This window comes from Microcaecilia unicolor, chromosome 6 (assembly GCF_901765095.1).
Source record: "Microcaecilia unicolor chromosome 6, aMicUni1.1, whole genome shotgun sequence".
In the NCBI taxonomy this organism is placed as follows: Eukaryota; Metazoa; Chordata; class Amphibia; order Gymnophiona; family Siphonopidae; genus Microcaecilia; species Microcaecilia unicolor.
In genome coordinates, this window is record NC_044036.1 from 2,115,191 (window position 1) to 2,142,872 (window position 27,682).

The 27,682-nt window shown below is 43.1% G+C and overlaps 1 protein-coding gene across 1 annotated transcript in view; it reads right to left on the reverse strand.

Annotated features, from left to right (window-relative positions):
• Positions 1-27,682, reverse strand: part of KDM4A (lysine demethylase 4A) — a 130,040-nt gene that overhangs the window by 57,340 nt on the left and 45,018 nt on the right. The window contains exons 5-8 of the mRNA XM_030205471.1: positions 22,291-22,484; positions 21,836-21,885; positions 19,343-19,446; positions 7,451-7,588 (exon numbers count right to left, since the gene is read on the reverse strand). Of these exons, the coding sequence (XP_030061331.1) occupies positions 7,451-7,588; positions 19,343-19,446; positions 21,836-21,885; positions 22,291-22,484 (486 nt within the window). The remainder of the gene's footprint in view (positions 1-7,450; positions 7,589-19,342; positions 19,447-21,835; positions 21,886-22,290; positions 22,485-27,682) is intronic.

Below are 27,682 nucleotides of genomic sequence, written 5' to 3' on the forward strand. Positions count from 1 at the left end.
TTTTATTTTGGTGTTATGAACTGCGCTGTGGTTCTCAGTTTCTTTGTGAACATACATTCTGCAACCCGGCCCCAGCAATGGGACATTTCTCCATAGAACTCAACATACAAAAAAAAAAAAAAAAATTCTGGTGTCATTTCAGCAATAGTACCAGGTATACTGTGAAGTAACACAAAATCCAATAGAATCCCTCAGGAAATATAGTAACATAGTAGATGACGGCAGAAAGAGACCTGCATGGTCCATCCAGTCTGCCCAACAAGATAAACTCATATGGGCTACTTTTTGTGTATACCCTACTTTGATTTGTACCTGTGCTCTTCAGGGCACAGACCGTATAAGTCTGCCCAGCACTATCCCTGCCTCCCACCACTGGCTCTGGCACAGACAATATGTCTGCCCAGCACTATCCCTGCCTCCCACCACCGGCTCTGGCACAGACCGTATAAGTCTGCTCAGCACTATCCCCACCTCTCAACCACCAGCCCCGCCTCCCACCACCAGCTCTGGCACAGACCGTATAAGTCTGCCCAGCACTATCTCTGCCTCTCAACCACCAGCCCCGCCTCCCACCACCAGCTCTGGCACAGACCGTATAAGTCTGCCCAGCACTATCCCCGCCTCCCAACCACCAGCCCCGCCTTCCACCACCAGCTCTGCCACAGACTGTATAAGTCTGCCCAGCACTGTCCCTGCCTCCCAACCACCAGTCCCGGCACAGACTATATAAGTCTGCCCAGCACTATCCCCGCCTCCCAACCACCAGTCCCGCCTCCCACCACCGGCTCTGGCACAGACCGTATAAGTCTGCCCAGCACTATCCCCGCCTCCCACCCACCAGTTCCGCCTCCTACCATCGGCTCTGGCACCCAATCTCGGCTAAGCTCCTGAGGATCCATTCCTTCTGAACAGGATTCCTTTATGTTTATCCCACGCATGTTTGAATTCCGTTACCATTTTCATCTCCACCACCTCCCGCGGGAGGGCATTCCAAGCATCCACTACTCTCTCCGTGAAAAAATACTTCCTGACATTTTTCTTGAGTCTGCCCCCCTTCAATCTCATTTCATGTCCTCTCATTCTACCGCCTTCGCATCTCCGGAAAAGGTTCGTTTGCGGATTAATACCTTTCAAATATTTGAATGTCTGTATCATATCACCCCTGTTTCTCCTTTCTTCCAGAGTATACATGTTCAGGTCAGCAAGTCTCTCCTCATACGTCTTGTAACGTAAATCCCATACCATTCTCGTAGCTTTTCTTTGCACCGCTTCAATTTTTTTTATATCCTTAGCAAGATACGGCCTCCAAAACTGAACACAATACTCCAGGTGGGGCCTCACCAACGACTTATACAGGGGCATCAAGACTCTTCTGCTGGTCACACCTCTCTCTATACAGGCTAACAACAATCTACCATACCAAATACCTGGATAACGGTGGACAAGAAATAATCATTTCAAATAGAGCAATTTCCAACAGAACCTATTTTTACGTTTATTTGGTACTTCATGTAGCACTTTTACTAGACTAGAAGACTAAAGTGGTTTACAGGGTAACTAAAGAGTAGAAAGGACCGTCATAACACTGATCCTGAAAAGAAAGAACCACAAATATTGCAGTGGGATTTAGAACACTGATACACCTACTAAACAAGCCTGCTATGTCAAGTTTCCACATGCTGACAGAATACCTGGTTTCAGTCACACACTCAGTCCTCAGAAAGTACAAAATAAATGACCAGAAACTGAAAATAAAAATATAGACAAATTAAACGACTCCCCCCCACAAAAGCCACACTCTGCATGCAGTACAACACTAGAGAAATAGCAGACACACCTCTCCCTGTACTGTACAAAATATCAAGATAAATAAATTCCAAAAATCAACGTTTATATTTTTCTCATCTACAGGAAGAACATCAAAGGCCAGTGTGAAAAAACGAGTCTTCAATAAAATCTTAAATTTCTTGAAAAGGATAAGACCATTCTTCCCAAGATTCGTCTTCCGCAGCCTAGTGCAATCCCTCGTCCTTAGCCACTTGGATTACTGCAACTCATTATACGCAGGCTGCAAAGAGCAAATACTGAGGAAAGTTCAAACAGCCCAGAACACAGCAGCCAGGCTCATCTTCGGAAAACCTAGATATGAAAGGGCAAAACCACTACGAGAGAAACTACATTGGCTTCCACTCAAGGACCGCGTTACTTTTAAAGTTTGCACATTAGTCCATAAGATCATTTACGGTGAAGCCCCAGCGTACATGTCTGATTTAATAGACCTAGCACCCAGAAACGCTAAAAGATCATCCAGAACTCACCTCAACCTTCACTATCCAACTTGCAAGGGCCTGAAATATAAGGCACTACACGCGTCAACCTTTTCCTACAAGAGCACGCAGTCTTGGAATACATTACCACGCAACCTAAGAATGATTAACGAACAAGCCTCCTTCCGTAAACTACTGAAGACTCACCTGTTTGAACAACCTTACGGAAAGAGCCAAAACACATAGAGACCACACTCACTGTTCACCAATGCAATACACATCCACTTCTGATCCCTCATCCCGTTATCCAGTCAATCATACATTTATTCACGGAACTATGTACACCATATGTCTTGGTGTCTAACAATGCCCTTTTTTCCCATTGTCTCCTTCCAATGTTTCTATGTTGATGTCCCATTGTTATATTCCCAATGATATTCGAATGTCTCGCACAACTCTGTTCAATGTAATCCATAACCTAGTTGTAACAAATGTATTTCTATTATTCATATCTTATTGTAAGCCACACTGAGCCCGCAAATAGGTGGGAAAATGTGGGATACAAATGCAATAAATAAATAAATTCATTTGGGTAGGCTGTTCCACAAAACAGGAGCAAGCCAAAAAAAGATGACATCCAGCAGGTCTCTGAAATATGCAGAACTACCATCTTATAGTCCTGCAAAGCACTAAGGGGGTCTTTTACTAAGCTGCTGTAGTGTTTTTAGCTGATGGTAAACGCCAAGATGCCCACAGGAATATAATGGGTTTCTCGGTGTTAATTGATTTCTACCGCGAGCTACAACTGCTACTATGGCTTTAGTAAAAGACCCCCTAAATGTCCTTGCTGCAGTTTATGGAAAGCTAAAACTGCACAAATAAGATGGAAAACGTTCGTAATAGGCTTTGTATGTCAAGTTCTAGAAGTAATAGAAAAAGTAGTTCTAATAGAAAAAAATTGTTCTAACAGTAATAGAAAATCAAACTGGCAACCAATCCTATATAATAATTCTCACCTCCAACGTTCTATGCTTGGGACCATGGCTCCCTGGCTGCAAGTGGTCTGCGAGGCAGACACGCACGGACGTCACTGACGTCAACACAGCTGATTCCAAGGCAAGGGGAGGAGTAGGGAAACTTCCCCCCCCCCCCCGCGCTATGGCCCCCTCGAACCCCCCCTTCCGCGAACCTGTCAATCCCCCCCCCCCCGGAACGCCTAAAACTGCCGCCACCGCCACCGCCGCCGTTGTTGTGCTACCTTCCCTTCCCGTAGGTTGTTCAATTATCTTCTTAGAAAGTTTAACTCCGTGCGTCTGACATCAGACGCACAGAATTAAACTTTCTAAGATGATTGAACAACCTACGGGAAGGTAGCACAACAACGGCGGCGGTGGCGGCAGTTTTCGCTGGCACGGGGGGGGGGGGGGGAATCGCGGAGGGGGGGGTTCGAGGGGGCCGTAGCACGGGGGGGGGGGGGTGGAAATTGCCTGCCTAAGGCCCGTTTCCTTGCCTACAGAAACGGGATTTCTTTGAGATTTCTAGCCCATTATTATTATTATTATTTGTTGCACTTGTATCCCACATTTTCCCACCTATTTGCAGGCTCAATGTGGCTTACAAAGACCTGTTATGGCATCGCCATTCCAGGGTCAAAGATACAACTGGTGTTACAAAAAGATCAAGGATGACAAAAAAGATCTAAGCAAACAGTTATAGAAATATGACTTTCAGAATAAGGGTGAAGTGGTGAAGTGTTATAATTAAGCTATGCATTCTCGTGGTAGGCCTTGTTGAAGAGACAGGTTTTCAGAGATTTGCTAAAGTTAGTTATTTCGTTAATTGTTTTCAAGTTAGTTGGTAGTGCATTCCACAGCTGCGTGCTCATGTAGGAAAAGCTGGTCTCATGTGTTAGTTTGTATTTTAATCTTTTACAGCTGGTGAAGTGTAAATTAAGAAATGTGCAGGCTGATCTTTTAGCATTTCTGGGAGGCAGGTCCACGAGGTCTAGCATGTAGGTCGGAGCATCTCCGTGAATAATTTTATGAACAATCGTGCAGATCTTGAACGCGATACGTTCTTTAAGTGGGAGCCAGTGAAGTTTCTCTCTTAGGGGTTTTGCACTTTCATATTTTGTTTTTCCAAATATGAGTCTGGCTGCGGTATTCTGGGCTGTTTGAAGTTTCTTGATAATCTGTTCTTTGCAGCCAGCGTAGAGTGCGTTGCAATAGTCCAGGTGACTTAGCACCATCGACTGTACTAGGTTGCGAAAAATGGATCTCAGGAAGAAAGGTTTTACTCTTTTGAGTTTCCACATGGAGTGGAATATCTTCTTAGTTGTATTCTTCACATGGGTTTCGAGTGTGAGATTTCGATCAATGGTAACTCCAAGAATTTTCAGATTGTTTGAGACAGGAAGGGAAAAGTTTGGTATGGTTATGGTGGTGAATTTACTTGTATTATCTTGTGAGGTGAGTATAAGACATTGTGTTTTTTCTGCGTTAAGTTTTAGCTGGAATGCATCCGCCCAGGAGTGCATGATTTGGAAGCTTTGGTTGATCTCGTTGGTGATTTCCTTTAGATCATGTTTGAACGGGATATAGATCGTGACATCATCTGCATATATGTAGGGATTGAGGTTTTGATTGGCTAGTAGCTTGGCTAAGGGTATCATCATTAGGTTGAAGAGGGTTGGTGAGAGGGGGGATCCTTGGGGGACTCCACATTCAGGTGTCCATGGGGCTGATATATCCACGTTTGCTATTACTTGGTATGATCTTGTGGTCAGGAATCCTCTAAACCAGTTAAAAACGTTACCTCCAACTCCAAAGTATTGTAGGATATGTAGTAATATTCCATGGTTGACCATATCGAAGGCACTGGACATGTCGAATTGTAGGAGAAGTATGTTGTTGCCAGTTACAATTGTTTGTTTAAATTTATTCATTAAAGTCACTAGTACTGTTTCAGTGCTGTGGTTCGACCGGAATCCTGATTGAGACTCGTGAAGGATTGAGTATTTATTTAGGTAATTAGTGAGTTGTTTCGTCACTACGCCTTCCATAAGTTTGGTCATCAGTGGGATAGATGCTACTGGGCGATAGTTGGTTAAGTCACTTGTTCTTTTCTTTGCGTCTTTAGGTAAAAGAGTAAGAAGCATAAAATTGTACTGTTTGTCACCCTCCTATCTCCATGCGTATCTTCCTGTCCCTAATCCACCCGACTTTTCCTGTTTCTCACCTATCCACCCCCATCCTGTTAGACTATTACTGGAATGCAACCTTTGAAAGCTAATCAAGAAATGTATTATGTCCAATAAAAAAGGTATCATCTTATTTTCCTTTCCATGTTTTATTTTGCTTTATTTCTATTGATTACCTTCAAAAGTGGACTAACATGACTACCACACCTCTCTACTGAAAAATTGCAGGAAGACCTTAGGAAACTGGAAGACTGGGCATCTAAATGGCAGATGAAATTTAATGTGGACAAATGCAAAGTGAAACACATTGGGAAGAATAATCCGAATCATAGTTACCTGATGCTAGGGTCCACTTTGGGGTCAACACTCAAGAAAAAGACCTAGATGTCATTGTAGATAATACACTGAAATCTTCTGCCCAGTGTGTGGTGGTCAAAAAAGCAAACAGGATACTAGGAATTATTAGGAAAGGGATGCAAAATAAGACTGAGAATATTATAATGCCTCTATTACTCCATAGTGCAACCTCACTATGAGTACTGCATTCAATAGTGGAATTAGAAAAGGTTCAAAGAAGAGTGACCAAAATGATAAAGGGGATGGAACTCCTCCCATACAAGGCAAGGCTGAAGAGGTTAGGGCTCTTCAGCTTGGAAAAGAAACGGATGAAGGGAGATATGACTGAGGTCTATAAAATCTTGAGTAGTGTAGAATGTGTAAAAGTGAATCGATTTTTCACTCTTTCAAAAAGTATAAAGACTAGAGGACACTCAAGGAAGTTATATGGAAATACTTTTAAAACAAACAGGAGAAAATAGTTTTTCAGTCAGCGAATAGTTAAGCTCTGGAACTTGCTGTCGAAGGATGTGGAAACAGCGGTTGGCATACCTGGGTTTAAAAAAGGTTTGGACAAGTTCCTGAAGGAAAAGTCCATAGTCCGCTACCGAGACAGACATGGGAAAGCCACTGCTTGCCCTGGGATTGGTAGCATGGAAAATTACTACTATTTAGCTTTGTGCCTAGTACTTGTAACTTGGATTGGCCACTGCTGTGACCATTGGTCTGACCCAGTATGGCTATTCTTAGGTTCTTATATTCTCATGTAACATTAATACTATTTGTTATACCAGTGTATACCACTTTACCATAATCAAGACATGAAATAAGAAAGGCACGTGTCAATGAATGTACTGCTGCCTCAAAATAATGCTTCACAGACTGCAGCTGAGGTAGTACAAAACTCTTAAGTAAAGATGATTATTTATTCCTGAAATGTTAATTTATAATCAAAAATAATCCCTAGATTTTATTTATTTATTGTACATTTATACCCCACATTTTTCCCACAGTTGTGCAGGCTCAAAGTGGCTTACAATGCATTAAATAAATACAAATACATGAAAGTTAATTAGAATAGAAGGAACGGGGAAGAAGAAACTAGGGAAGGAGAGGAGAGTCTAAAATGGTCCATAGGTACGTTGATAGAAAGGACTGCAGGCAATACGTTGATAAAGAAAGCTGTCTACAACCACCATAGGTTTGCCAAACAGTACTGGAGAAAAAGCTCTTTATGTCTTATCAATATCTGAAAGTAGACAGTGGTCCCAAGTCAACCTGCGATAGCATCTAGACAATTTTGTAATGAAGTTAAATTTGGTGAATGAGTAGAAACCTTTGTAACTAAAAGTAAATCAATCATCAGCATTCCAAAAAAGAGTAAGGAGGGGTGCAAAATATAAAAATGAAAACCACTTTTGTGTAATGTCGTCTATTAGCTGTCAAAGGAAACTCTTTAAACACAATATTCTCAGCAGTAATTCATTAGATAATTACAACCTCCCTCTCTGTTCCTCTGCAGTGGGAAAGGAGCAGAGGATGTAATTTTCTTAAGGATGGTTTCCCAGATGACATGTTTCCTCATGTAACAGGCACCGTTACAAATGACCGTGTGTCAGCAGGAAAAGGAGACTAAAGGATGACTCACCAGCACGGACTGTTTGCCATATTCAATCCAGCGCAGCGTTGCAAAATTGGTGGATTCAGCACAGTTAAAGCCATGATTAAAGCCAGCGTGATAGCCATAGGGAAAAGTTATCATAAACTCTCCAGCTTCCTGCGTGATCTGAGGAAACAATAAGCAATAAATAAATAATGTAACCTTTCACCAGCTCTTGGCATGTTGCATTGCATCCTTAGTCTGACACAGAAGTGCAGCTCTTTTCTCAGCTTGCCTAACTAAGGGACCTACAAGCATCCAGCGTGCGTCAACTTGCCATTACCACCTTGCTAACCACGTGCCCCGGGCAGTAATTCTGAATTTGGCGTGCACTGAAAACATGCGGTAGAAAATATTTTCTACTTTCTACCACGTGACACTCACCTGGTGGTAAACAGCAGTGGGAGAGTGCTGCTTGCCTACTGCCCGAGCAGCGCATGAGACGTTACCGCTAAAAATCAATGGCTGGCAATAAGGTCTCAGGCCGAAAATGGATGTGCGCTGCTTTTTATTTTGCCACACGTCTATTTTACAGCCCCTTAAAAAAAGGCCCCTTTTCCACATTCCCTAGACTGATGGAGGTGATTAGTATGTATTCCGCTGTATCTGGCTTCAAGGTGAATATGACAAAATCCGAGACCTTGAATATATCTCTTCCTGATGAGCTGGTTCAGTCACTAAAAGCATCCTTTGCCTTTCGATGGGCACCTAGGCAGATTAAGTACCTGGGAGTAAATCTGACAGCTAGCTTGGGTGCCCTCTTTACGGCAAACTACAAGGGGCGCGCACAGGCTATTTCGGTGGACCTGGATGGGTGGAGTGACCTGGGGCTCTCATGGTTTGGTAGAATCGCTGTTGTTAAAATGAATGTTTTGCCTCGGCTGCTCTACTTATTCCAGGCCCCTCCGCTCAAGATGCCTAAAAAATACCTTTCGGCTTTGCAGGATCGTATTGTGAGATTTATCTGGGCAGGGAAACGCCCGCGCTTGTCGCGTTCGTATCTGTATCAGGGCAGGAGGAGGGGAGGTGTGGGGATTCCCAATTTGAGTTGGTACTATAGAGCAGCCCAAGCCCGCGCAGCTATCAAATGGTTTCAGGACTATCCCGATAGGCAATGGGTGCATTTGGAACAATACTCTATAGGCCAGAAGCCACTGGGAGCAGTGATGTGGCTTCCCACCCAGTTCCGGACACTTGGGGAAGGGGTATGTCCTTCTATTCAAGTTACTCTGTATTACTGGGACAGTCTGTTTCCTACTAGGAAGTGCGCGTTGTCGCGTCTCACCCCTATAAGCTTTCAATCCACTCTTTTATCCTGGGACTGAGAGGGGGGTGTTTACACGGTGGCATGAGGAAGGTTTAAAAACATGGGGGCAAATGTTTGAAGGGGATGTTTTAATGCCCGTCACTGCTGTGGTGGGGACTTTCCCAAAATTGGGCGACGATTTTGCCTACCGCCAATTGTCTCATTTCCTTAGCACACGAGCTGTACGGGAGGTGGTAACCAGGGATAAAACCTCCTTGGAGGAGATTTGCGAGGGATCTGAAACGACAAGCGGTTTAATATCGCGTTTATATAGCATCATTAACCTTTGGGAGCCTAGTTACTGTATACCCTTCATAGGAGGAGCTGGCAGAAGGAGCTGGGTATAACCCTGGAAGAGGCGGAGTGGGAGAGGTTGGAACGCGCTGCGGTGAGGGTGTCTCCACATGTACCTTTTCGGGAAAATGCGGTGAAGGTATTGTTCCGCTGGTACTTGACACCTGAGTGTCTCCAGCGCATATACCCTGCAACGTCAGGCTTGTGCTGGAGGGGCTGTAGGGTTAAGGGCATGATGGGACACGTCTGGTGGACCTGTAGGAAAATACGAGCATATTGGAAATTGGTACATAGTAGATTACAGGAGTGGCTGGGCTGTGAGGTCCCGTGGAGCCCCAAGCTTTTTCTTTTTACTGCAAAGGTCGCAGGTCTTTCGCAGGCCCACCAGACGTTGAAAAGGCATGCTATAATTGTGGCTAGAGTGGTAGTGGCAACTTATTGGAAGCGGCCTTTGACCCCTCCAATAGTGCGATGGCTTAGCAAACTGAGGCATGTTTGCGACATGGAACGGCTCCTAGCCGAATGGCGTAATACGCTGCAGCGATGGCGCTCAATATGGGGCCCTTTTACTAGTCATGTTATGAACCAGTGAGGCCTAGGGGAGAACAAGAATAATTTCTGGTGGGGGGGGGGGGGGGGGGGTTCGGTTTATTATATTAAAAATGTTCTATAAATCTTGGAGTGTTTTGTTGTTCCAAGTGAAAGGTTAATAAGGTTTGTTACTGTTTTGTACCAACTGGTTAAGGTAGCTGTCAACTGATTTCTGGTGGCTTGGAGCTGTACTTGTTCTCAATTCTTTCCTGTATTGTATGATTAACCTGTTAATAAAGACTTCATGCAAATAAATAAATAAATAAATAAATAAAAAAGGCCCCTTTTCCAGGACACGGTAAAAACTGGCCACTTTTTGCTGCAGCTTAGTAAAAGGAACCTCTGTATAAAAGCTTTTCATGATTTTATGGTAAAATTGATTAAATTCATACGTGGTTTGATTCACCTGGTTAGCAAAGGAAGTCATGATGCATATCTATTCATAAGTGGGAAGACTTTTCTCCCTCCGATCTTGGGAAATCACTTCCTTCCATTGCTTTGATGCACAAGGAGCTATCAACTGTAGCTTATCTTGAGCTCACAGCAACTACACGTAATATTTTTGAAGGTTGAAATAAGAATTTGTCCTTTGGAGGATGAATAAAGTTAAACTCTTCCTGAATTATGAAATGTGCAATCACTCATTACCATGAGCATGAGAGTCATAATATTTGTGGTATAACATACATCTAAATAAGCAGTTACTGTAAATTTACATGTACAAAAGAAAAACAAAAAATCCTTTTCAATGCATTGTATAAGGAGAAATTAGGTTTTACTTGCTAATTTGCTTTCCTTTAGTCTCTCCAGACCAGCACAGATAGGTTATGCACTCCTGTATCACATACCATGTAAAATGAGTTTACCTTGTTGGGCAGACCGGATGGACCGTTCAGGTCTTCATCTGCCGTCATGTACTGTTACCAGCAGATAGCAACTGAATTTCAAGTAAGCCTATTACTGAGCTGTGCAGTCCCCTGAAAGTCAGTCTATGAATAGCAAAGCAGAACCTCCGAAGAGGAGAGAAAAGAAAACATTCCAAGAGTGAGCACTCTGCTCAAACTTCTGCGTCAACAGGCCAAAAGACCCAGAACACCTATGCTGCTGCTGCCTAGAGCTGATATAGAAACCAGTGCAGCCTGGGCAACTCATGCAAGACAGACCCAACTCTTTAGAACATAGATGTGTCCTCTTTTACTCTCCCCTCCCAAAATCAAAAGGAACTAAATCCCAAAACAAAGCCCTCATAGTCTTGAATACGTGACTGTGAGAGCACCAGCAACGTAAAGACCACTCAAAGCCGGAAAAACAGCAGACCAAAGCCACAGAGTGGGCTCTGTGCCGGTCTAAAGGGACTAAAGGAAAGCAAATTAGCAGGTAAAATCTAATTTCTCTTTCCATAGCATCACTCTAGACCAGCATAGATGGCAAATACCAAAACAGTCACCATTAAGGGCGAGATCCCTGAAGCACCACCTCCAAGATTTTCGTTCCACATGCCGCACATCCTGCCGAGCCTGCACATCCAATCTGTAATGAGCAAAAGCATTCAGTGACCAAATTGTCACCTTGCAGATAGAGGCGCAAAACCATGGAGTGCTCTGTCCATGGTAGCCTAAACCCTGATAGAATGAGCCTTCCAGAACGATGGAATCATCCTATCCCAGAGCAAATATGTTAATGTCACCACTTCCTTAATCCATCTGGCAATCATTGCCTTGGATGCTGCCTCTCCCTTACTAGGGCCACCTATTGGCATAAACAGCTGATCCGACTGTCGAAACTCCTGAGTAACGTCTAGATGCTTCCAAAGAACTCTCTGAGCATCCAGACAATGTAAACGTTCCTCTAATCTAGAATGTCTCAGAGCACCGGCAGGGTAACCAACCTATTAACATGAAACACTGAAACCACCTTAGGGAGAAAGGAAGGAATCATTCTGAGCTCCACCTTGTCTTTGAAGAACACCAGGAAAGGCTCCCTACAAGACAGAGCCTGCAACTCAGAAATTCTAAGTGTCGAAGTTAAGGCCACCAGGAAAGCAGTCTTCAACATAAGATCCTTCAAGCATACAACCTGATAAGAGTTTGAAAGGTGCAGACACCAACACTGACAACACAAGATTAAGATCCCAAGGTAGAATGGACAAATATACAGGAGGTCAAATCAGTTGCACTCCCTGAAGTACACCAATTCCAGATGAGCTGCCAGGGTCTTACCTCCGAGAAGGCCTCAAAAAAACAAACAAACAAAAAAGCAAAACCACACTCCCCAGGGCTGCCACCTGTACCTTAACAGAAGACAAGGCTAGGCATCTGGCCATACTGGCTTGCAAAAAGTTCAGAATCCAAGGCAACGAAGCTTTGCAAGGGCCAATCTGACGGCTGTCACACCAATCTTCAAAAACGCACACCAGCACATGTGTGAGGAAGGCAGACCGCTTCTTCGAACACAAGTACATAAGTACATAAGTAGTGCCATACTGGGAAAGACCAAAGGTCCATCTAGCCCAGCATCCTGTCACCGACAGTGGCCAATCCAGGTCAAGGGCACCTGGCACGCTCCCCAAACGTAAAAACATTCCAGACAAGTTATACCTAAAAATGCGGAATTTTTCCAAGTCCATTTAATAGCGGTCTATGGACTTGTCCTTTAGGAATCTATCTAACCCCTTTTTAAACTCCGTCAAGCTAACCGCCCGTACCACGTTCTCCGGCAATGAATTCCAGAGTCTAATTACACGTTGGGTGAAGAAAAATTTTCTCCGATTCGTTTTAAATTTACCACACTGTAGCTTCAACTCATGCCCTCTAGTCCTAGTATTTTTGGATAGCGTGAACAGTCGCTTCACATCCACCCGATCCATTCCACTCATTATTTTATACACTTCTATCATATCTCCCCTCAGCCGTCTCTTCTCCAAGCTGAAAAGCCCTAGCCTTCTCAGCCTCTCTTCATAGGAAAGTCGTCCCATCCCCACTATCATTTTCGTCGCCCTTCGCTGTACCTTTTCCAATTCTACTATATCTTTTTTGAGATACGGAGACCAGTACTGAACACAATACTCCAGGTGCGGTCGCACCATGGAGCGATACAACGGCATTATAACATCCGCACACCTGGACTCCATACCCTTCCTAATAACACCCAACATTCTATTCGCTTTCCTAGCCGCAGCAGCACACTGAGCAGAAGGTTTCAGCGTATCATCGACGACGACACCCAGATCCCTTTCTTGATCCGTAACTCCTAACGCGGAACCTTGCAAGACGTAGCTATAATTCGGGTTCCTCTTACCCACATGCATCACTTTGCACTTGTCAATATTGAACTTCATCTGCCACTTGCACGCCCATTCTCCCAGTCTCGCAAGGTCCTCCTGTAATCGTTCACATTCCTCCTGCGACTTGACGACCCTGAATAATTTTGTGTCATCGGCGAATTTAATTACCTCACTAGTTATTCCCATCTCTAGGTCATTTATAAATACATTAAAAAGCAACGGACCCAGCACAGACCCCTGCGGGACCCCACTAACTACCCTCCTCCACTGAGAATACTGGCCACGCAATCCTACTCTCTGCTTCCTATCTTTCAACCAGTTCTTAATCCATAATAATACCCTACCTCCGATTCCATGACTCTGCAATTTCTTCAGGAGTCTTTCGTGCGGCACTTTGTCAAACGCCTTCTGAAAATCCAGATATACAATATCAACCGGCTCCCCATTGTCCACATGTTTGCTTACCCCCTCAAAAAAATGCATTAGATTGGTGAGGCAAGACTTCCCTTCACTAAATCCGTGCTGACTTTGTCTCATCAGTCCATGTTTTTGTATATGCTCTGCAATTTTATTCTTAATAATAGCCTCCACCATCTTGCCCGGCACCGACGTCAGACTCACCGGTCTATAATTTCCCGGATCTCCTCTGGAACCTTTCTTAAAAATCGGAGTAATATTGGCTACCCTCCAGTCTTCCGGTATTACACTCGATTTAGGGACAGATTGCATATTTCTAACAGTAGCTCCGCAAGTTCATTTTTTAGTTCTATTAATACTCTGGGATGAATACCATCAGGTCCCGGTGATTTACTACTCTTCAGCTTGCTGAACTGACCCATTACATCCTCCAAGGTTACAGAGAATTTGTTTAGTTTCTCCGACTCCCCCGCTTCAAATATTCTTTCCGGCACCGGTGTCCCCCCCAAATCCTCCTCGGTGAAGACCGAAGCAAAGAATTCATTTAATTTCTCCGCTACGGCTTTGTCCTCCTTGATCGCCCCTTTAACACCATTTTCGTCCAGTGGCCCAACCGACTCTTTGGCCGGTTTCCTGCTTTTAATGTATCTAAAAAAGTTTTTACTATGTATTTTTGCTTCCAACGCTAATTTCTTCTCAAAGTCCTTTTTGCCCTCCTTATCTCCGCTTTGCATTTGGCTTGGCATTCCTTATGATCTATCCTGTTACTTTCAGTTGGTTCTCTTCTCCACTTTCTGAAGGATTGTTTTTTGGCTCTAATGATTTCCTTTATCTTACTGTTTAGCCACGCCGGCTGACGTTTAGTCTTTTTTCCCTTTTTTCTAATACGTGGAATATATTTGTCCTGAACCTCCAGGATGGTGTTTTTAAACAGCATCCACGCCTGATGCAAGTTTTTTACTCTGCGAGCTGCTCCTTTCAGTCTTTTTTTCACCATTTTTCTCATTTTGTCGTAATCACCTTTTCTATAGTTAAACGCTAGCGTACTTGATTTCCTAGTTTCACTTCCTTCAATGCCAATATCAAAACCGATCATATTATGATCACTGTTATCAAGCGGCCCTCGTATCGTTACCCCCTGCACTAGATCATGAGCACCACTAAGGACTAAGTCTAGTATTTTTCCTTCTCTTGTCGGCTCCTGAACTAGCTGTTCCATGAAGCTGTCCTTGATTTCATCAAGAAATCTTATGTCCCTTACGTGTACAGATGTTACATTAACCCAGTCTATATGCGGGTAATTGAAATCCCCCATTATTATTGTGTTGCCCAGTTTGTTTGCGTCCCTGATTTCCTTTAACATTTCCGCATCCGTCTGTTCGTCCTGGCCAGGCGGACGGTAGTACACTCCTATCACTATCCTTTTCCCCTTTGCACATGGAATTTCAATCCACAGTGATTCCAAGGAGTGTTTTGCTTCCTGCAGAATTTTCAATCTATTTGAAGAACACCCTCTCGAGAGAAAGACCATAAGCAAGAATTGAACCAGATCCTCAATACACACCAGACCCTGAGACAGCGGGTCCTTCACCAGCAGCAAAGAAGAGCGGCTCCCCAATCAGAAACCACACAAGATCTCCATACTACGGCCTTCGTGGCCAATCCAGAGCCAACAAAACCACAGGGCTTCTGTGTTGTTCTCTTTTGAATTACCAAGTCTACAAGCAGCCGTGAAGGAAACATGCAAAGGAGGCCCTACGAGGGACAAGCCTGCACTAGGGCATCCAGACCTTCCACGAGTCTGTCCCTCTTCCTGCTGAAGAATCGAGGAACTTTGGCATTGTGTGAGATCACTATGAAGTTCATGATTGGAGGTCCTCACCTGTTCACAATGAAAGTGAACACTGTCCGACCCACACTTCACTCTCCCAGATCCAGGAGATAATCCACCTGCACACTGTCCATACCTGCTATAAGCACGGTTGATGGGTCTGACAGATGACACACTCCCAAGTCCATGAGGACAGCCACTTCCTGAGCTACTAGTTGACTCTTCATGCCCCCCACCCAATGATTTACGTAGGCCATTGTTGCAGCACTGTACGACAGTATCAGAGGAGATCCCGGAACAAGATTAATGCCAACCAAATCACCCTAGTTTCCAACAACATTGATCAATCAGTGGGCTTCCTTGGCCAACCACAGGTCCTGCATCATGGGCTCCCCAGCCCAAGAGACTGGCATCCGTTGTCACCAGCATCCAGTGAGGGGGATTCAGACTCGCTCCCCCCAACAGATGATTCTTCACAAGCCACCAGTGTAGGCTGCATCTTGCCAGCCCCCAAAGGGAAAGCCTGACCTTCAAATCCTACAATTGAGAGGTCCACTGAGAAAGAAGAACTACCTGAAGAGAACACATGTGAACCCTATCCCACTGCACCACATCCAGAAATGCCACCATGTATCCTAGAACCTGCAGATAATCCTTGGCCCCAGGACTCTGGGAACAGAGAAGAGAACGAACTTGGGCTTGCAGTTCTGAACTCTCACTATCCAGCTTGATGTCAAAATGCACCCCCAAAACTTCCAGGCTCAGCAATGGCTCCAGATGACTCTTGGCCAGGTTGACAACCGAGCCCGACTGCAGAACCTGCACAACCCTGGATATGACCCGCGCTCTTCTGAAAGACTCCAGTCCAGCAGGCACCCAGATGAGCCAATTGTCCTTCCAAAGGGCCACAAGCACCACCACCACCATCACCTTGGAGGACGTGCAGGGAGTAGTGCATAAGTACATAAGTACTGCCACACTGGGACAGACCAAAGGTCCATCAAGTCCAGCAGTGGCCAATCCAGGTTTCAAATACCAGTGGCCAAACCAAAGGGGAACACACAGGGGAGTTTTATCATTTTTGGAAATACAGGAGGAAGATGGACTCCCTAATCATCATGAGTTCCATTATCGACAGCTTAGACTATCTCTACAGACGAACCTAAGGTGTTACATTTGACCGAAACTTGCCTTGAGCGACCCATGAGGGAGGGTAGTGGGCGGTGCTGCATTTCCTGGTTATAATTAAACTTTGTTATCCTTGGACACAATAACGCTACCCCAAAACCAGCGAAGCAAAAGAATCTCTGGTGAGTCCGGGGAATAGGAATGTGCAAGCAGCATCTGTGAGATCCAAGAAAGTGAGAAACTCTTCGGCCTGGACTGCTACAATGACCGATCTCAAGCTCTCCATATGAAAACAGGGCACAATTCACCCCCTTCAAGTCCAGGATGAGCCAGAAGAATCCCTCCTTCTTAGAGACCACAAAGTAAATGGAATAATGACCTGTGCCCAGCTCCTCCCTTGGAACCGGGATCACAGCCTGCAAACAGACTAGCCTCCACAGAGTTTCACAGACAGCCTGCACCTTCTACTAGGCCCAACAGAGGGACTCCACAAACGCGTTAAACAAGGGGCATGCAAACTCCAAAGCATAGCCATCTCAAACACTGGTCTGAAGTAATCTGGGTCCACCTCGTCTCTCAACCTTGCACTTACTGGAACCAGAGGGTGTTTATGTTTGGACTCCAACACTTTCATTAGGAAGTCCTTCCAGGGGCGGAAGCAGACAGACCGGAATACTGGCCCTTTTGGCAACCCACTCGAAAGGACTGTGCTCTGTGAAAAAAACGACTGCGCTGAGGGCTGCTACCTCTATCAGGTGAGCTTCTCTGAATCTGCCCTTCGCCAAGGGACCTCTGCCACCCACCCTCCAGAAGATGAGGAATCTTAGTTTCTCCCAAGCTTTTGACCAACTTGTCTAACTCTTCACCAAATAAGAGGAAGCCTTGAAAAGGAAACTTGCTAAGAATAGATTTAGAGGCTGCGTCTGCCACCAGCTCCTCAGCCACAACGACTGCCTTGCCGTCACACTGAGCACCATGGACTTCACTGACATACGAAGCAGGTCATAAAGGGCATCCAACAAGAAGGAAGCTCCCATCTCAATTAACAGGCCCTAGCTACCAGAAATTTGCCTTGAGTGAGGGTAGTGGGTGGGGCTGCATTTCCTGGTTGTATTTAGCTTTGCTATCCTCGGACATGCCTACCCTTCACTACATTCATAAATGGGAAACTGTACTGGGATCCACTTATGAATTTGCCCAGTGGGAGAAGTGCTTAAAATATCTTTTCAACGTATCGATTTCAGCTAATCTTATAGAAAATTGGTACAAGATACTGTACCACTGGTAGTGTCTATTGCGCATCTTTGGCTCTGGGTTCGGGTCTCTGTTGACGAAATTGTGGGGCACGGGGAGACATGTACCACATCAGGTGGTCGTGTCCTCTGGCTCAGTGTTTTGGACCAATTTGTTACAAATACTTCAGCTTAGCTACCCACATAAAGCTGAGCACTGTTTATTGCACTTCACACCATAGGGGGTTAAAAAAGAATTTCATAAGCTGGAATGGAAACAACCACAGATGCCTGTAACGTCTACAGTACTTCGCAAGCTGGATTGTATTTACCAAATGACTAAGCTAATGGCTTTACATACTGGTCAGCTGGCAAAGCTCCATAAAGTTTGCGCTTTCTACTACTTGGAAAAACACCTCAGCAGCTACTTGATTGCTAGGCCGCTCTATTTCTTCCACAGCCTATTCTCAATGTTCTTCACATGTTAACATTTCCTGATAGTTCTTTACTTGCAGGAGGGACAGGGATGGGAGGTAGGTGGATGGAGGGAGGGGTTGTTTTGTACTTGTACCATTGTTAAGCTTTTTGGCTTTTCTATTTTGATACTTGTATGGTTTGAGTTCATTATTTAAATAGTAAAAATTAAAAGCAAAAAACCCCAAAAAACTATTATTGACTGGAGTGTTAGATTGTAACTGGCCATCAATGATTTATTATTTAGTTCTTATTTGTGCTACTCTGCTCTTACTTGATATTTTATTGATAGTATTGTAAAGCTTGCCTGTAAGCAACATTGAACTCGAGTATGTTCTGGATAATGTGGAGTATAAAAGTCAAAATAAATAAATAGAAAAATAGGAGGGAATTTGTTTTTACTCACAGAATAGTTAAGCTCTGGAACTCGATGCCAGAGGATGTGGTAACAGCATTACCTGGTTAAAAAAAAAAGGTGTGGGCAAGTTCCTGAAGGAAAAGTCCGTAGTCTGTTACTGAGATGGACATGGGCAAAGCCACTGCTTGCCCTGGGATTGGTAGCATGGAATAGTGTTACTAATTTGGTTTCTGCCAGGAACTTGTGACCTGGGTTGGCCAGTGTTGGAAGCAGGGTACTGGACTAGGTGGACCATTGGTCTGACTCGATATGGCTATTGTTATAAAACTGTTAGCTGGTGTATAAGTTTGGGGGCGGGTAGGGGGTTATATTGAAGCACTGGAATTTCTTTTTTTCTCCCCTCTCCTACCCCCCCCCCCCCCCCCCCCCCCCGGTGATCAGCACTTGTCATTTCTAGCCCCTCCTTCCCCATGGTGACCAGCATTATTTTCTTACCTCTTCTTCCTCACTCAGTCCGCTTTAACTTCCGGGTCAGCGGCAGCAGTGAGGTGGGAGTGGTAAGAAAATAAATGCCAATCACGACAGGTGGAAGGGCTGGTTGGAAGCACCAGTCACCATGAGGGGGGCGGGGGAGAGAGGAGAGAAATTTTTTCCAAATCAATTATAAGCCAAGATCCCCATTTTTGTTCTTGGCTTATAGTATATATATGGAAACTTGCATAATCCATGGATTTAAGGGCAAGTGGCAGTAAACAGTAGCTTTACTGACCTTGCCAACCGATGTCATATTGTCCTGGCACCTTTCCACTCTCTGAAGTCATTGGAGGGTGCAAGGTACCCGGTACTTAGTGTGATAAAGCTCTCCACTCAGCTTTCTGGAATTTAACACTCTAAAAACCCTAGCTTCAGCTCCTGATGCTACATCAAACCTTTGATCCTTGCCACTGGTAATCTTGCTTCGCTTACCTTGTCAAATGGAATTCCATATTTCTTCAGAATGAATGGGGAAATCAAGGTCATCTTGTGACGGAGGAAGGCCTCACAGTTCTGTGCACTACCAGGGAAGAAACCTGTTTAATAAAGTGAGAAAATAGGCTGAAAGACACAGAATCAATGGGAGAACATACCACCTTCCCAAAGAAGACACTATACCTGAACAGAACACCCTGCCTTCCTCTCGCTCACTCATTTCTGCCATTATGATGAAAAAGTCTCCAGAGTTTCTTCTCAATCTAAGGAACTATTTACTGTTGTTGAATCACTAGTTACCCTTAAGACTGCAGATCAGCCTGTTTCTTTGTCAAACACTTTACTTATTGTTAAATTATTTGAAGGTAATGTTAAGTTAAATGAAATCTGGACAGATTTTTTCCCTATCAGTCAAAAAATGTTACTACAGATACTGAAACTTTAAATAATTTTAGCATTCATGTTCTACCTCTGTGTTGAAAGCCTGGAAATCAGATATAGCCCATTCTACGGCCTTAGTTATTAATATTAAACCTTTTGAGGAAGGTATCATTCCTGCTTTATTAAGAGAACTGCTGTTAAACCGTTGTTTTAAAAAAACCCTTCCCTACACCCCAGTTGAAAAGTTTTGTCCTATTTCTAATCTCATGTTTTCTCAAAAGTTATGGAAATTAACAGATTTTCTGAAACAATCATTTGCTTGATACATTTCAATTTGGCTTTAGATCTGAACATAATACAGAAACTTTGATCATTTCTATGCACTACGAGATTCGGTTGGGTTGCCTTGGGGACCTTCTGTTTATTAGCTCAAAGCAAGGGTCTTACCCCCACATAAAGTTCAGCTTCCAATAGGCAGGGCTCACTGTTTAAGTCCAGATCCCCATCTCAACATTCATATAGGCCCATGCCTAGGCAGCTTCAACTCCAAACTCAATATAGTGTTCTCTCTTTCTGGGTTTCCTTCAACCTACTAGTGACTGAGCTCCCCCTAAGGACTGTATGGACTGATTGGCGGGGTGGGAGGAAACCCAGAGAGAGAGGACACACACGAGCTTGGGGTTGAAACTCCCTAGGCAAGGTTGGAGGAGTGGCCTAGTGGTTAGGGTGGTGGACTTTGGTCCTGGGGAACTGAATTTGATTCCCGGCACAGGCAGCTCCTTGTGACTCTGGGCAAGTCACTTAACCCTCCATTGCCTGCCGCATTGAGCCTGCCATGAGTGGGAAAGCGCGGGGTACAAATGTAACAAAAAAAAAAAAAAAAAAGGGCCTATATGAATGTTGAGATAGGGATCTGGACTTAAACAGTGAGCCCTGCCTATTGGAAGCTGAACTTTATGTGGGGTTAAGACCCTTGCTTTGAGCTAATAAACAGAAGGCAAGTGAAGTGCAGCTGTATCTGAATACTGCCAAGGCCTGCTAACCGTTCTCCTCCTTGGAGACCTGACTACAACAGAAATTTTTTGGTTATCATGCTGTAACCAAATACCACCACCCTTAAAGTTTTCATTTTGAGTATGTTTCACTGCCTGTTTTAAATTCAGTTAAATGTTTGGGAGTAGTTTTAGATTCATCTTTGGCATTTAAACAATAGATTTCTACTGTCATCAAAACTGTCTTTTTTAAGACAAGATTAATGATGAGACTTTAGTTTGTTATCCTTGGACAACTTTCGCATAGTGATGCAAAGTTTTGTCTTGCCACATTTGGACTACTGTAATGCTCTTTTTCGTGGTCTTCTTCCAATATCTCCAAGACCTTTGCAGGTAGCCCAAAATTCTGTTGCTTGTATGATTGAGGGAATCTTAAAGATTGCTCATATTACACTTATTAAACTTCATTGCCTACCAATTGCCTGGCGAATTAAATTTAAAATACTGTCGTTATTTAAAGCCTTGCCAAATGATGTGCCAATTGCTTTTGACATGCTGAAAAGTTTATCATCGTACTAGAACTCAGATGTCAAGGAAAGTGTCTATCAGATGTTCCCCTGTTCCACCAGGTTTGACTAGAAGATTGCTCATAGAAATTTTTCATAGCTGGTCCAACTACGTGGAACAATCTTCCTCTAGAATTATGACAGATAAAGTTCACTTTCACTGTTTAGGAAGCAACTGAAACACACACATTTCAAAAGGCATTTTATTAAAAGTCAATCAGATTACACTGGAAGACAAATGAATTGTCTTCTTGTATGGCTTGATGTTTTTTTAACGGCCGTAGGAGATCCTAATCTAGTAATTTTAGATTTTTTTGTCTTGTTCTTACAGAATGATTTATAGTTGGATATACAAAATTTAAAATACAAAGGCTATGTTGCTTTGTGACCTACTTAGATTGTGTGGATAATGCAGGATATAAATGATACATAAATAAAACACATTCTTCAAGAGAACAAGGAAGCAAGTCTTAAACAGCTTATATACATTTCCTGTGCTTAACAATCTAATTTTGGCCTGACATATCTGAAAAACAGGCTTGTGCTCATACCTTTAGCGAGACGCTCTAGCCTTTTTCCATGCTCAGGAGGCACAGTGTACCTACAATGAAACACCAGATGAAGTCACAACCGGAGGCGTTCAATGAACAATTCCATTACAAAATCTGATAGAACATGAGTTTCAGAAGAAAACCCAAAGTCTGGGAACTTTGCAGCACTGCCAAAACGTCTTTTCTGGCATCATAAAAAACAAACTGTTTCACCTACTACTTGATTTATTTCTTGCACAAAAGAACAATGATATTTATGACCTGAAACCAAACATATGCAACTCCATGGCAAGACCATAGCTGCACAGCCTCCATCCCCACCCAGGTACGTATAATATAGAAGTCAGCCCCTTTCCCCAGCTATAGCTCCTATTTGCTTTTCAGTTATTGTAAAGCATACATTTTACTCCGATGCATCATCTCAATACACACTTAGGGGGCTTCTGAAACATTACCAGGACTTGGGCTCTCCAAAGTGTAGGTAGTTGATGCTGTACAGATCCATATCTTCAGTGTGCCAAGCAAAGGAAGTCTTCCACATGCCAAAATACAGGTAGGGGGTGTTTACCCCTTCGATAGTGATTCCACTTTCTCTCTCCACCACATCCAGAATAGTGTTCAAATGACCAATATTCCACTCATCCACGTGCTGCAACACACAAGCAATTCTGAATGGAGGGAGATGGAACAACAATATCTACAATGCTCAGTGCAAACAAACCTAAATGAAGAAAGACAACTGCATCCAAGAAGTGAGGCATCGCACCTTAGCCGAATACAAAGGTTACTTTTAAGCCGCAGATCAAGTTCCAATTGTGATTTGGGCTTTAGATGGTGCTGCTGCAAAGCTGCTACATAGGACTGGTTGTGGCACTAGGATGGACAAAGTCAAGTTATTCCCAACAGAATTTTTTTTTTGCAGGTGCACATCTGTATGTAATTTAGCCATTTATCACCCGCAAAGGTCCCTGTTCGCTGTATTCTGCTTCTTAACATAAAAAACATAAAACCAGCAAATGGACTAATACATTAAGTGTTTGAAACATATCAGTAATGATAACTTTTATTACCTTACCTGCCTGAAACCTGATTTTGGATTGAAGTGTGCTATAAATATCTTTTTAAATGAAAAGAAATAAGCTGATCCCTCATCCTTGAGCTTTTCAATCTATGGGCATACTGCTTCCTGGTACTTTACTGAAATGATTTCTCCCTTATCTTCCTCCTTGATAAGTATTATTATTATTATTATTTGTTGCATTTGTACCCCACATTATCCCACCTTTTTGCAGGCTCAATGTGGCTTACAGAGTGAGGTTATGATAAAGACAGTGCCTAATTTAAATACAATTGATCAAAAGCACAGGTAAGAGAGGTGGTAGTTGGGTAGTTGCCATACTGGGACAGACCAAAGGTCCATCGAGCCCAGCATCCTGTTTCTAACAGTGGCCAATCCAGGTTACAAGTACCTGGCAAGATCCCAAAACAGTAAAACAGATTTTATGCTCCTTATCCTAGCAGTGGATTTTCCAAAGTCCATCTTAATAATGGCTTATGGACTTTTCTAAAACAGGGCACAAAAGTGTAATTGCGAGCCTTGCTTCCATATAACTTTTTCCATGCCGAAAACCTGGCACAGAAATAGCGCATAATCATATATAGAATTCCCTAGTAAATATCATCTGCCATTCGGATGCCCAATTTCCCAGTCTCGTAAGGTCTTCTCGCAATTTCTCTCAATCCTCTTACAATTTAAAACTTCAAATAACTTTGTGTTGTCAGCAAATTTAATTGCCTCACTAGTTACTCCCATCTCTAGATCATTTATAAATATGTTAAAAAGCAGCGGTCCCAGCACAGAGCCCTGGGGAACCCCACTAACTACCCTTCTCCATTGAGAATACTTACCATTTAACCCTACTCTCCGTTTTCTATCTTTTAACAAGTTTTTAATCCACAATAGAACACTACCTCCTATCCCATGACTCTCCAATTTCCCCTGGAGTCTTTCATGAGGCATTCTGTCAAATGCCTTTTGAAAATCCAGATACACAATAATCAACCTGCTCACTTTTATCCACTCCTTCAAAGAAATGTAATAGATTGGTGAGGCAAGATTTCCCTTGACTAAATCCATGTTGGCTTATCCATGCTTACATATCTGTTCTGAAATTTTGTTCATTATAATAGTCTCTACCACTTTGGCACCGATATCAGGCTCACCTGTCAATAATTTCCCAGATTACCTCTGAAACCCTTTTTTTTTTTTTTTTTTTTAATTAGCATTACATTGCCCACACTCCAATCTTCTGGTACCATGCTTGACTTCAAAGATAAATTACATATACTAATGATAAATCTGAAACTCATTTTTTTTTAGTTCTATTAGTACTCTGGGATGAATATCATCTGGTCCAGGTGATTTGCTAATCTTTTAATTTATCAAATTGCTCCATTACATCTTCCAAGTTTACAGACATTTCTTTCAGTTCCTCCAACTCAATATCACTGAATACCATTTCTAGCACTGGTATTTCCACCTCTCATCTTCTTCAGTGAACACCAAAGCAAAGAATTAATTTACTGTCTCTGCTATGGCCTTGTCTTCCCTGAGGGCCCTTTAACCCCTTGGTCATAGCGGTCCAACTGATTGTTTTATCAGATTCTTGCTTCTAATAAAACTAAAAAAAGTTGTTATGTGCTTTTGCTTCCAACACAATCTTCTTTACTTGCCATTCCTTATGCTGTTTCCTATTATCTTCGGTTGGATCCTTCTTCCATTTTCTGAAGGATGTTCTTTTACCTCTACTAGCTTCCGTCATCTCCCTTTTCAACCATGCTGGCTGTCATTTAGCCCTCCTTTTACCTTTAACATGTGGAATACATCTGGTCTGGAATAGTACTTTGAACAATATCTACACCAATGTAAATGTTTGACCTTTGCAGCTACACCTCCAAGTTTGTTAAACAAAAAAACAAACACATTCTCCTCATTTTATCAGACTCCTTTTTGAATGTTAAATGCTAATCTATATTGTATTTCCTGTGAGTACTTACTCCAGTTATCACATCAAATCTGATCGTGTTAAGATCATTGTCATCAACTGGCCCCAGCACCATTATCTCCTGCATCAGATCATACACTTTAGAATTGCTCCCCCTCATTATTTCCTGAACCAGCCGCTCCATAAAACAATTCCTAAATGAAATCAAGGACTGCAATTCTCTAGCATGCCCTGATGTTACATTTATCCAGTCAATATCGAGGTAATTGAAATCATCCATTATTATTGTGTTACCCAGTTTGTTAACCTCCCTAATTTCTGATAACATTTCTGCATCTGTTTATCTTGGCCAGATGGATAGTACTACACTCCTATCTCTATCTTTTTCCCCTTTACACATGAAATCTTCTATTCATAAGGATTCCAAGGTGTATTCTGTGTCCTGCAGAAATTTTGTTCTATTCAATTTAAGGCCCTCCTTAACATAAAATGCTACCCCTTCACCAATTCATAAGTATTGCCACACTGGGACAGACCAAAGGTCCATCAAGCCCAGCATCCTGTTTCCAACAATGGTCAGTCCAGGTCACAAATACCTGGCAAGATCCCCCCAAAATTTAAATCCATTTTATGCTCACCGGAAAAATTACAGAAGGACCTTACGAGACTGGGCGGCTAAATGGCAGACGACATTTAATGTGAGCAAGTGCAAGGTGATGCATGTGGGAAAAAAGAACCCAAATTATAGCTACGTCATGCAAGGTTCCACGTTAGGAGTTACGGACCAAGAAAGGGATCTGGGTGTCGTCATCGATAATACACTGAAACCTTCTGCTCAGTGTGCTGCTGCGGCTCGGAACGTGAATAGAATGGTGGGTATTATTAGGAAAGGTATGGAAAACAGGTGTGAGGATGTTATAATGCCGTTATATTGCTCCATGGTGCGATCGCACCTTGAGTATTGTGTTCAATTCTGGTCGCCGCATCTCAAGAAAGATATTGTGGAATTGGAAAAGGTGTAGAGAAGGGCGACTAAAATGATAGCGGGGATGGGACGACTTCCCTATGAAGAAAGACTAAGGAGGCTAGGGCTTTTCAGCTTGGAGAAGAGACGGCTGAGGGGAGACATGATAGAGGTATATAAAATAATGAGTGGAGTGGAACAGGTGGATGTGAAGCGTCTGTTCACGCTTTCCAAAAATTCTAGGACTAGGGGGCATGCGATGAAACTACAGTGTAGCAAATTTAAAACAAATCGGAGAAATGTTTTCTTCACCCAAACCATTATTAAACTCTGGAATTCATTGCCAGAGATATAAAAAGACTGGAAGTGGTGCACAGAAAAGCTACAAAAATGGTATATGATTTGAGTTACAAACCGTACGAGAAGAAACTTGCAGACCTGAACATGTATACCTTGGAGGAAAGGAGAAACAGGGGTAATATGATACAGACGTTCAAATATTTGAAAGGTATTAATCCACAACGAACCTTTTCCGGAGACGGGAAGGCGGTAGAACTAGAGAACATGAATTAAGGTTGAAGGGGGGCAGACTCGGGAGTAATGTCAGGAAGTATTTTTTCACAGAGAGGGTGGTGGGAGTGGTAGATACGTGGAATGCCCTCCCGAGGGAGGTGGTGGAGATAAAAATGGTAATGGAATTCAAACATGTGTGGGATAAACACAAAGGAATACTGTTTAGAAGGAATGGATCCACGGAATCTTAGCGGAGATTGGGTGGCAACACCAGTAATGCAAACCAGTGCTGGGCAGACTTCTACGGTCTACGCCCTGATCGTGATTGAATAGATATGGATGGGCTGGAGTGTAAATTTTAAGGGGCTTCAACGTTAGCTTCAGAACTTTTAGTACAAGAAAAGTAGTGACAGACTGAGCCCTGAGAATGGCAAACAAACTCGGGTATAAAGTATCACATACCATATAAAATGAGTTTATCTTGTTGGGCAGACTGGATGGACTGTACAGGTTACCTGCCGTAATTTTTCTCTGGACAGAATAGTGCAAAGTACAAAAACTCTGTCAATATTGTAAAAAAAAAAAAAAATTCACACAACAAAGACTGGAAAGGGAGAGGAAAACTCCCAGATAAGCGACATCACAGAAGTGAGTAAGATGTAACTTATAAAGAACTTGCAAATAACCAGATAGGAATTCAACCTCCATAAATTAAGGATGGTAAGGAAAAAGTCAAAGAATTATGAAGGGAGACAGTGCGACAAGGCGGTGGCTGCGCCTTGAAGGAAGCTAGGCTGCATAGAGAGGGCTACAAGCAGCAGGAAGTAGGAAAAGGCTCTGGCTACAAGCCCCAAATGTTGCCATTCTAGGCAGCTACCTCACCAGTCTAAGACTAATAGGCCTGACTTTTCCATATGCTAGTTGTTCTTGTGGAATGGTAGTAATTCCAGCCTAAGATACTACTACTACAAATCATTTCTATAGCGCTACCAGTCGTAGGCAGCGCTTCACAATTGAACATGAAGAAAAGACAGTCCCTGCTCAAAAGAGCTTACAATCTAAATCAGGACAGACAGATAGGACTCATAGGGAAAAGGGACTATTGAAGAGAGGAAGACAAGATAAGGTTACGAGCAGGTGACAAGTTAGGAATTAAAAGCAGCATCAAAGATGGACATAGCTGTGATAAGTACAGTCAGGACTTCCATGGGCTCCTGGGATGCATTATCTATTTTTAATCTTACCAACATCTATAGATACTCCATCCTTGGCAAATGGGCTTGTGCTCACCCAGCAGTTTATTTCTCTCTCTATCCTTCATGTTGGAATAGAAAAGGAAATCTGAACTGGAATTTCTTGCCAAAT